This window comes from Rhopalosiphum maidis, chromosome 3, assembly GCF_003676215.2.
Source record: "Rhopalosiphum maidis isolate BTI-1 chromosome 3, ASM367621v3, whole genome shotgun sequence".
Lineage (NCBI taxonomy): Eukaryota > Metazoa > Arthropoda > Insecta > Hemiptera > Aphididae > Rhopalosiphum > Rhopalosiphum maidis.
This window is the reverse complement of record NC_040879.1, coordinates 50988026-51000597: the sequence shown is the minus strand read 5'-3', so window position 1 is coordinate 51000597 and position 12572 is coordinate 50988026. Positions and strand designations below refer to the sequence as shown.

Here is a 12572-nt window from a genome sequence, read left to right as displayed (position 1 = left end):
GTAAAGATACTTAGTAAAAAATATTTAGTTTGAACAGTCAAATGTAAAAGAGATTCAATTCTATAATTTATTTTAATAAAATGTTGTTCTATTTAACCATATATTTAAATAATAAGGATGATAAATACAGACAATACTGTGCATACTATATTTTTCACTACACTCTGTTGTTCCAAATAAGACTTATGCACAAAAAACCAAATTATGTTCTGTCAGCTGATCGGAATTAAATTATGCAACACCCGAAACACACACATGAAATTTGATACCTAGCTTACATACACTACAAAACAAATAAACTAGAAGGGTAAATTATAAAATTCTAAAATTAAAAAGATAAAATCTAATATACTTTATTCAATAATATAAAAAAATATCAATAGTAGTTATTGAAATTATCTAATAGGAATAATGGTTGTTAAATGATAAAATTAATATTATTAAAATGATATGGAAAATAGCTTTAAGAAAAGCTAAAAAACAACTAGTACTCATACATTAAAGATAAATAAAATGAAAATATTTAAATATTAATTCATAAAAAGAATTAATAAGTTAAATGCCTTAGTCCTTAAGTATACAAAACTATAAAAAGTATAACGATTCATCCAATCCAGTGTGGGGAGCATGCCGGAGAGTCTGACCAGTGAGGTACGCTAATTTATGAGCCAACTGACATGGAGCAGGAACCCGTACAGTACCCTAGATATGTTATAAAAATATTAAATAGGTATAATAAAAAATAGTCCATCAAGGTATACTAACCGACCAATTGTAGTACATATGAGTCAACTGAAATGTAAGTGTTTGCATTATATCGGGATGAAGTCCAAGAGTGTCTTCAATCACATGATAATGGGTAGGAGTTACAGTACCTTGTCTTACATATTGTGAAACTAAAAAGAAATCATACCTGCAAAATTATAATTTTAAATTATTACATTATGTTTTTCTACTACACTACACTAATATTGTTTGCATATCTATTTATAAATAAATGGCGTTACCCTAACTGACAAATAATCAACAGTCTGACTATATCTTTATTTCATAATTTAATTACATACATTATATAGAGGGGTTTGCACTTGAATGTTTTTGATCAATATTTTGTTGGAAATGTTACAGAAAATAAAATTATAAATTTTACACCTATATTTTAAACTAATTTAAATCATCCATTCATTGTCATGCTCAGCTCATATTTCGAGTTTTGTTTTGTTAACATATTATGATGAACTATAAGTATAAAAATCTAACTTTTATCTTTTTTTGTATTGTTACACAGGGTATTTTTTAATAAACAAATTGAATAAAAGAGGTGTAATTTCTAACAGGTAACAAGTGCACAAGAACAACAATTTTGTATATATATCAGAAGAACCTCGATTAACAGAGTAATAAGGGACAAGGAGCAGTCACACAAATAAATGAAAATAACAGTCAACCATATTAATATCAGGGTTTAAAATAAGAAGCAATAAATCGAGAAAAAAAAGATAATCAATTCTACTATAAATATATTTATACACATAAAAATACTAAATGTTAACTATCCATACAAATTACAATGCTTTTAATAAAAATGTTTAATATTATATGTATAGCTTACTTGGTTGGGTCTGTAACGACAGTATCAATAATTGTACCAGGTCGAGGATTTTGAGGTCCTTCAGAACTAAGCGCAAAAAATCTACTACTGATCCGCTTAGTAACTATAACAAATGCGAATGGAACAGATTTTGATCCATACACTTGTTCACAAGCAGTCTAAGAAAAAAACATTTATCAATTATAAAAAAAATTTAAATTTAATTTTAACAAACCTACCTGTAAATGTCTAACTTCAATCTGATGAACATGTGGTATTTGACCTTCTCCAACTCCATCCCTATATACAATAATGGAAGTAGGTAATGTGCCATTTTTAGCTTTATACTTCATCAGAGACTCTGAAAAATAATATAATAATATCAATTTATATAATTTGTTTTTCCTTTATTGTTAATTTACTCTTATAGCATATCTCTAACAATTTACAATAACCCGCCCAGGATAGAAGGTCTGAAATAAACACTGCTCAAGTGGTGAGATGTTAGGAAGTGATTCACAATTCTAAATTTCATATACTCTCTTGATGAACAGTAGGAAATAAGGAATAAGGTTTGAAATCATTTGTTGTAAATTTTTTCAATTGATATATACATCAATAATGAAAGAAACATTTCACTAGGACCTATGCAGAATTCCTTATTACGTATATATGTTTTCCAGGCAAAAATTTTGAGACTTAAATTATCAGTCAATAACTGATGAATTGTAACCAGTTGAACAGAACACATTAAGAATTGTATGTATCCTTAGACATAAGCTTAATAGTTGTTTGTATATTAATTATAAGAATAAAGAAAATGTATATAAACTTAATTAGTTATTTGTGTAAAGCAATAAATACTTAAAACATTGAAAAATTTCACAAGTACTTACTAGTTATGCCTGTAGCAAAATGAACAGAAAGTTCCTCTCCATTTTCATGAGCTTCAACACAACTATAATAACTCGTATGTGAATCGTTCATGGTAGCTACTAAAGCTCCAAACGATGTACTTTTACGTTGACTGTCATGATATACATCAAAACCAACAATCATCCCCTAAAAATATATAAGTAAAAAATACAATTAATTACACTTTAATTTGTTTACCAGACTATGTCAACTATTACTTTTATAGGTATATTAACTATCCAAGGAACACCTCCAAGCTTGCAATTGATTTGGATAGCAATTTTAGTGCATATTGACAGGTTGTTCTTCTGCACATTTTTCAAAAGTACTACTTGGGAAGGTACTGAAAACAAATGTTTATGATAAATTCATACAACAATAAATTTTATATGTATAAGAAATATACCTGCTCTATCAATACATAATTTACGTTTAATCAAACTGTAAATATCACCACGTGCCAATGGAATAACACATAAAATCAAAGCTGGATTCGTTTCATTAATCACTTGTTCAATATGTGATAAAAATGTATTAGCTCGGCCATCATTCATGGAGACTCTAAAAATTTTACTGGTATAAGTTTTAAAGAAAATATTACATTATAAAATATTTACATGGTAGGCCAAGGTAGTGTAAATGTCATTGCGTAGCCTTAGAAAGAGTTTGAGCAAATGCATTAACTTCCCTAAAACAGTCTTTCGGAGCTAAAATAACCCAATGCTTCACAATTGCAGAGGTGAACATTGGTAAACTACGTAAATGCCTTGTCCAGTCTGCTTCATTGCCACCATCATATTCTAGAGTACCACTATTAATCGGTTCTGGTGGTAAAGTTCGAGCAGTTAGTTCAACAAGTCTATTACTTAATGTTAGATTCCATCTCTTCAATTCAGTAACTGACTATATATAACATAATTATTGTAATCAATTAAAATATGTTTGCAAAAAAATAAATAGAAGTTAATAGAAAGAATAAGTTAAATAGAATTAAAATAACTTACATCAGGTGTATTAAGAAGGCGATTTGCAAAATTTATAAGTCTATCCATGCGTTCTTTGGGATTCACACGGGTATGTATAGCCATATCTTTCATAAGAGTGAAATTATGTCTATAATTTAAAACAGTTGTTTACATATAAGTTTAATAAGAACTAAGTTAAGACAATTTTAAATTGACTACCTCATGGCATCAGTTTTACCAGTCATAATACATAGTTCAGGAACAAGATACACCAATGTGTCTTCAACTCCAGATTTTCTTAAAGATCTTTTATTTTTCGAAATCAACATTGGTTGCCTGCCACCTCGAATCGATAAGTTCCATTTCTAATACAGTAATCATTATGTTAATTTAGATTTATCATAATGAATATTAACAATAAGTACTTCTTTGTAATATTGCACATAAGTCATTTTAGATCCATCTTTTTTAGTGAATTCTGAAGTAGGGTCAGAATTTTCATCTACATCATCAATTCTGTATGTTTCATTGTTATATTTGGTCATCACTGTGGTACCCACAACACCACTTTTAAAGTTTACCTAAATAATAAAACACATAAAATATCAAGTTAAACTGAAATTCTGCAACGATTATAAACTCACCATCCAATCATTGTTTCGATTACTATCCGCAGCACACTGATTTAAAAAATCCAATACAGTCTCCTGGCGCATGACTTTAGTAGATATTTCTGCACATAATAAAATGTTATCTTCATATCTGCCAATTGTTGTTTCATACCCCGGCCAAAGTTGAAGCTTGTGTTGAGCCATATCGATCTAAAGAATTACAAGGGGTCAGAAAAATAATTAACAAAATATTTTTGTAATAAAAAATTTACTTTGGCGTTTGGATCGTAAAAGTTTCTTCCAATTAATGTAAGATTCAGATGTCGAAGGCAATTACGTAAAAGTAAGTTGAAGACTTGGATGTTGGCATAATCCCCAGTTTCTATTACATTTGTAAATTTCACTGTGATGACAACCTTTTGATCATTTTGGCGACGTATAGATGTTAGATCAAAAGTCTATGTCAAAATATTGAAATCAACATAACATCATAAAGTTGAGTTGTTCAAACAATCGTTAAACATCATCTTAAAAACGACCCTTAACATAATTTAGCAGCTATCATTTAATCAATTACAAAAAAATTGATACCTATTTAATTATTCCTGATTGCTTATAACCAAATACCATGACTACAATAATCAATAAAATATATAAACATTTAATAGATTCAATTTTACAACAACTTACTGATGGATCATATCGACTTCCAGAAAACAACATTGATCCATCAAATAAATATTCTCCCAAACGTTCTCTGTGCTGACCTAATAACCCTCTTTTAGTACCAATTCTATCTTCTTCAGGATTGAAGTCAACTCTATATTGATACAAGCACCAATTTGTATATGAAGTGATTGGAAAATAATTTGTCAACAATTTTACTAGCTGCCCAGAAGTTCCTGAGAAAAATAAAATAAAAATAAACACATTCATAATATAAATAGTATTTACATTAGAAACTCATTTAACCAATACATATTTAAAAATATATAAATACATTTCTTGAGATTAAGAACTTGTATAGATCAAAGAAATTGTAAGAATTGGTTTCATAAAACAGTGTACCTCAAACAAACAGCAATACTGCTCACTTTTAGTTATTAGTTAGGGCTTGTTATAAAATTTTCATTGTAACCAATAATAAAATAAAAATTTGTTTTGATGTAATAAATCTGTATACATATTTCAGTTTTTAACATTTCTTAAAACATTGTTTTAAGTGTATATATAACTTTAAATTATGTACTATCAGTTTTTCTAATATTATAATATATAAAATTAATGATCTTTGTCCTTTAATGGAAAAATATTTCTTAGCATGTTATTATAAATTAAAACCCTAATACAAATTAAATTTGCATGAAAAATTGATCAATATAATGGTACAATAAAATGGACCAGTCATGAGGACACTATAAATATTTAAGAGGCAATTAGCATTATTAGTTCATAACCATTAGCCATCACTATTAATTTGGTTAATTTTCAAAGTGATTATTATTCCCATACGCCAGGGGTGACCAATTTTAATAGACTTGCGATTGACCTCCAAGATTTTCTAGATCGTCGCAATCAACCAAAAAAAAAAAAAAGTTTTCAATAAACAAAAAATATATGTACATATGAGTGTTACACTTCTTTTATTCGATATCTGTGTATAATCTTGTTTTTCATAGTTATTTATTGCTTTTTTCTAAATATAATTTTTATCTTTGTGGGATATACAAAGATATACTAATTTACAAAAAAAAATAAATATTTTTATTGTCAAGAAAGGGTCTCGCGATCAACTGGTTGGCCACCCTTGCCATATGCAACCCAATACTAGTATTTTAAAATTATAATGTTTATATAAATTATAAATTACAAGTACATAAATAATTAATATTAAATAATATTTAAATTTATCTTACCCTTTTTATCAACTTTTACCAATGAAGATTTAGATCTTAGTGTCCTAAAATGTTCAACTTCGATTTGTTTTCGTCCCCGTACTGCACCACGCCCTATAGGTACTAGTGTATCTCCTAAGTTTTAATAAATGTAAAAAAAATATTGTTATAATAAGTTATCTATGGAATTAAAATAAAGGAATTAAATTAAAACATTGTTGAATTATATAATAATAACAATAACTTCAATATTAAATATAAACAAGAACTTTTATAATTTAAGACAATATTAATATAAATAATACATAAAAGCTTGATATATAAATAATGTATTACCTGCACCCAAAGTGTTAATTCCTGCTGTTATTTGTTGCACCTTTAAAAAACAACATATAAATGTATGAAAGTAGTATGATATTTCAAAGGGATTCTTACTCCTGCCATTGGGTCTTGCCTAAGAGCTGTACTTTTATCGCTGGATACTGCAGGTCTAGGTCCCCGAGGCCTAGGGGCCCTTTGCTGTGGGGCACTAGCCACACGTGGTTGCATCTGACAAGATGGACGTTGCATAGCTACACCTGTAATTGATGTTTGCAGTGATTGTGTAGAAAATCTAGGTCTAGGTCCTCCAACTCCCTGAGAAAACCCCCGTTGATTTGTTGATAATCCGAGGAAATCCACCTGGTAAACCAGGTCGACTTGTTTCTACTTGAGGAAGTCCACGAGGCTTTCCCCCTTGAAGGTCTAATTTGATCCATTTAAAATTATTCTACTAAAATAATAGTTTTTATTTCCAAAAGTTTAACAAAGAATAAAATATAACATTGTACTTTATAGATCATTTGAAGTTGGGTAGACATATGAAAAAAAATGAATTATAAAGTATTTAATGAACAAAAGCAAAAAGCAAAAAAATATTATAAATAATATACTCTACTACCATATTAAAAATTATCATTTTAATTTAAATCACAATATATAATTATATTATATTTTATATTAATGTTTGTTTAGAAAAAACTATTTAAATTAATATTATATTGGTTTTAAAAAATATTCAAAAATATAAAGGTAAATCGTATATTTTTTTTCTGTTGATAAAAATACTGATCCTCTAGGAAAATATGAAGCAAATTTTATTGTTGGGCAATTTAATGCAGTTCTCAAAAACATCAACAAGGACAATTTGTAAACAATCCTTATTATTGTTGCCTGACAGTAGTGACAGGAGATTAACATTTATGGGCAGGCACTCAGCAGTACCAAACGACCAAGTACATTTTAAATATTATAATTTTTTTTTTTTTTGTAGGTCTTATTTTATAAGTTTAAAAAATAATTTTAAAAATACATAGTAATCTACTTAACTTCCTCGAAATAATAAATAACATAACGGAGTAAATAGTCATATTTAATATTCGCAAAGATGATAATTGAATAAATATTATAAAATGGAAATTATTTACATTACTTTCTAGAGAATAGCAATGTCCTTTACAGTACTAAAGAAAAAAAAAGTACCATGCTTAAAAAAGATTAATACAAAATCATGTTGGAGCATAAATATTCAAAAGAAGATAATAATAATTATATAAGGATAATACATAGATTTGTCTAAATATTGTCTCAAAAAAATTTAAATTAAAAAAAAAAATTTAAGGTCAAACAATAATATTAAAATATTAAAGGGATCACGTCAAACCTTCAAAAATATTGCCCTCCATAATATTTCTAATAAACTAATATTTACGCCAAGATTACCCGAAAATCATACAAATGAACTTTATTATATTTCACCGATACCCTCTTAAAGCAAATAAATAAAATTTATAACACACCTTTTACGACGAAAACGCTGGCGACAAATAAAAATGAAGTACAAGTGTCGAAGAGTACGACACGAAAACGACTGCGGACTGACTGTCGACTGATGTAGACGAAACGCAAGTTGCAGAGCAGTAAAGCACAGTGCTGAATGGAACCGGTCTGCACTCTACAGGAATTGTTCGTGATACGACTAATACGGCCTACGGTAAGGGCTCTCGACACGGGCAGCGGAGACGATTGCAACTCTTAATTTTTGGAAGTGGGCACGGTTCGCGGGAACGGACCGACGCTGAGCCGCAGAATAGAATATGGCTGAATGCAGTTCATAATATTATTACTATTGTTATTATATGTTTCGTTATTTTTGGTGCCCATGCTGTGAAATGTATTCGAAAACACTGACCGCAACCCATCCCGCCATGTCGTCGTCCTTACACCTATAATAATTCCGCAGCAGAAATATAAAATGAGCAGATGCAGTTGACTCGAGTGTCGAGGGATGTACTGACACTATATTTTGTTTTCTTTCACTACCCAATCCGCAATATAAACATATTGTAAAACCATTGTTTATGTTTTTGAATAATATTGGTAGCAAATTATTCGTTGTAAAAATTACAATATAATAATACATATTATGTATATAATTAAAATATAATAAAAAAAAAATACAAAACCGATACGTTAAACCTTTAAAAATATTATTGCCTATGATTTACCATACTTCAATACTAATGAAAAATTGTATAATATGTACTTGAATATTTCATAAAAGAATTATTTCGAATTAAGTATTTATAATGCTATTAAATTATCGTTCATTCATTACATTTATGGCTTTGTGTGGTTACACGCATTAAAAATTCTACATTTCTACTAATGTAATATAGTATTAAAGTATACTAGAAATTAAAAACAAACACAGATTAAAGCTCGAAAAATACACTAACACCAGTAACACTACATCTTATCGCATGTCTACTTTTCGGATATCCGCAACAGAAATATTGTCGATAAGATATTATATGATATTCAAAATCGAGTGTTAAAATGTTATTTAGAAATTAGTTGACAATATGTGTGCGAAAAACGCGACATATGTAAATAATTACAATAAGTATTCCGATATCAGAAAAGTGAAACAGAGTTTAAAATATGCAATGCTGTTGTTTTCATTATAATAATGTCTATTTTCGAAAAATTTCATGGTACATTTTACCACAGTCCAGCAGAAATCTTCAATGTTTTATTAGCTGTTGTAGTTTATTTTATTAATAATTTATAATTTTATCTTGATTGGAGAATAATTTTACTCTGAGCGGAGCGATAAAATGAATTGGTTTTATAACGTTACGTGTCTTATGTGTATGTGTGTGTGTTTCCGAACGTGTGTATGCCGTCTCTTTTAGGAACAATTTAAACGAAAATGCTTCAATAGTTCAGTTTTCAAATTTAAAAGTGATATCTGATAAGCAGTAGCACCAATTAGATTTATTTCAAAAGTAAAAAATTGTAGTACTTTTCAAAACAATTAGGAAAAAGAAAAAATACGCATATCACTTTACAACAATCGATTTTGTTTTTTTTTTTTATTGTTCTACAAAAATGAACAATCGTATTTTAACTTGAAATTTTCATAAAATATGTATGAACAGATATAGATATATTTTAAATATTTTTGACTAAGCACTAATCAGTGATCAAGTCCACGACGAGTATTAATTCGTAAAATTTGAAGAGGCTAAGCAAGCCGTTCTCATAAACGGGTATTTATTTTATACGATTCTATGAAGAAATACGACGTTATTTGGAGGGAAAAAGTAAACATTTTCAAATTGTGTTATTTGACACATTTTAAAAAGACTTCGATTTCAAAATAGATTATTTTCGTCTTTAGTAACTCATGTGTCTTCCTTTAAATTGATTTTCATTGCGACGAAATCGAACGTTAGAACACAAAGCGCATACCTATAACATATATACAGTGTAACAACTAACAAGACTACACAAACTTCCATTACAAATGTTACTATAATTGTTAAATATTCCTGTTACACCCTGTATATTAATATGTCATAACTATAATATATTATAGTCGCACTTGTTATGGTTTAGTGTTTACTACACCGTAACTTAAATGAAACACGTAGGTCTTCAATTTCCATCGTAACGGGTAGTGACAAAGGCGAGATCATATACAAAACCGAAGAGTACCACCTTACCGAAAACCAGCAATGAGACATGAATACACTACAGTTATAAATTGTATTAAAATAGTCGAAACTGTGTGTCTGGATCGACGTGTCTCATTGTCACAATAAAAGAAGGACGTTTTCTTAGTGTGCAGTGTACGGGCCAGCAACCCCACCCACCCCCTGACTATCCTGACTATAAAATTGTCCCGACAACCGATCGATACGTGGAAAACAATGAAGAACGCAAACAAGATACAAATTCCCAGATTCTTTGTCACGGGCACGCATAATTTCCTTTACGTCTCATCGCCGCCGTTCAATGTTTACTCACAACAAATTATGTTGCGATTATTGCGAATAGCCATCGCCACTCATGTGACTGAGCGTGAAATAAAAAAACGTAAATGATATAGTTATTAAATATTTCATTGCCTACAGTGTATGATTGTATTTTAACAGCCTTAAACTCTGGACTTTGGTAGATTGAGAAAAATTGCACAAAATCCATTTGTGGAACAAAATGTTACCGTATATATTAGTATTTTTTAAAGTGCTGATAGCTGATAGGTACCACATACAGGCCAAATACATATTAGGTAAACTTAATAAATAATAGCAAAATAATATCATATATTTATGTGAATTTTTGTTCATGTTCGTTTTTAATATATTAAGTCAGTGATTGAATTAATATTTTATATTAATAGTAGCCACTATTCATAAATTCTGCGTGATTTTCATATTATTTGTATCCATTTATATTATATTAAACTGTATACAAGTGAAATTCTGCGGGCACGATTATGTTTCTATAAATAATACGAACGTGTAACCGTATAATATTTAATAAGAGGTTTATAATTATTTATTTATTGCAGCTTTGTGGAAAAACCGATTGTTACCGTCGGCCTAGCACGGTCACATTACAATTAAATTTGTAATATATTATCATGTACGATAAATAATACGACTATATAATACGAGTAAATGTATACCTGTTGATATGTGGGTCAACAGAAAAAAGAAGTAACGTAAATACCTAGAAAATTATTACTTTTCAATTATTTAATAACATTTTACATCGATTGACAATATTACACAACCATACAAATATAATAATATAAGTGTAATAATTAGTCTGTACAAATTAATTAATGATTATTATATTGGTATTTATTATTTTGAACTGAGCAGTTTTAATTACTAATGTTAATGTTTAAAATAATTTAAAATAATTTACAAATTTAGTTTGATATACAACAGCCTTGCGGTCCCCCAACAAACGTAAGCCTTGTTCGGGTGACATAATTTATTCTAAAACTCAACTTTGTATTACTTATTATTCCATATTTTCGTAATATTGTCTGTAATCTAACGGCTAACTTCGACTGTAGTGCTGTACAAAAACGAATGAAAATATTTTATAATTGGTCGAGTGATGAACACAATTAGGTGTAATCTACATAAAACTATTAGCTGTTTTACTGTAGATTACAATATTACCTATGTTAAGAAAATATTAATAATATTAACAAGCCGTGGTGGTCAGACAGAAATGTTAATCATATCCATATGACCATACATTATAAGACACATACTGACATAGTTATATATTTTACATTATACCTAAATTGTAACAAATCCTAGCTAAGCCTTTTATCAGTTTTATTATAGTATAATTATTATTATTCAAAGAAAACTTATCGTAAAATGCATCAATGCTATTCGAATAATAATAATAATAATAAATAGTTCCAACTTCCAACATATTCGTAAAACCACAATATTGTAACAAATATTAACAACTAACATAATTAGTTGTATTCCGATAGTAACAAAAAGAAACTTGGTATGCAATGTTATTACTTATTACTAATAAGTTATTAGTATTGTAGGAGTCAAGAACTCTTTGATGGCTGATTTTTGTGTTTAAAATAAAAAAAAGGTTAAATAATAACAAAATATCATAATAGCCTCTTACACCTTATTACAATTATACGGAATCATTTTATGCCATGGGCCACCATAAGTTATATAACAGAGTTAAACTACTATCGACAATTATAATTTTCTATGAATAAAGTATATTATTATGATTCATTAATACACTCGACTATCGAGTACCAGACGGCTCAGGACAATATACAATATTATTGTTTTAAAGATTTATAGAAGATTAATAGATTTATTATGCAGGAAATAAGAATACACGTTATTTAGTTATCCATACTTCAGTGCATCAGACATCATTATGTAGATAAATATTTTTTTCACCATATTAGCTAATACTTAATTAGAGTTATTATTTAACTTTGACGCCCAATAATATTTCAAGTACAATAAGGCATAAACACTACTATATAAAGTCTAAATTACATTTCATATTTAGAATGATATTTATAATATAATAAAATAAATAATAAATGTATCAATAGTTGAGATTTTCAACTCTTGAAAAAAAGTTTGTTATCGGTCGTCACTGGAAACGTGGTCACGGTAAAATTGTCTTGGTTATGAAAATAACTGAACAAACAATAAAATAAACTTGTTTATTGTAAAATAATGAATTTACA

The 12572-nt window shown here is 28.3% G+C and overlaps 1 protein-coding gene across 1 annotated transcript; it reads right to left on the bottom strand.

Moving 5' to 3' along the window:
- Positions 1 to 439: 439 nt before the first annotated feature.
- On the bottom strand, positions 440 to 7945 carry LOC113556584 (piwi-like protein Siwi). The gene is given in 19 exon segments (XM_026961628.2): positions 440 to 702; positions 766 to 913; positions 1613 to 1770; positions 1831 to 1952; positions 2488 to 2653; positions 2725 to 2849; positions 2913 to 3067; positions 3124 to 3157; positions 3160 to 3409; positions 3511 to 3619; positions 3691 to 3836; positions 3897 to 4052; positions 4116 to 4292; positions 4355 to 4540; positions 4773 to 4984; positions 5999 to 6112; positions 6314 to 6353; positions 6413 to 6555; positions 7816 to 7945. Coding segments are annotated over 18 exon segments (2550 nt in total). The 5' UTR covers positions 6548 to 6555; positions 7816 to 7945; the 3' UTR covers positions 440 to 585.
- Positions 7946 to 12572: the final 4627 nt, after the last annotated feature.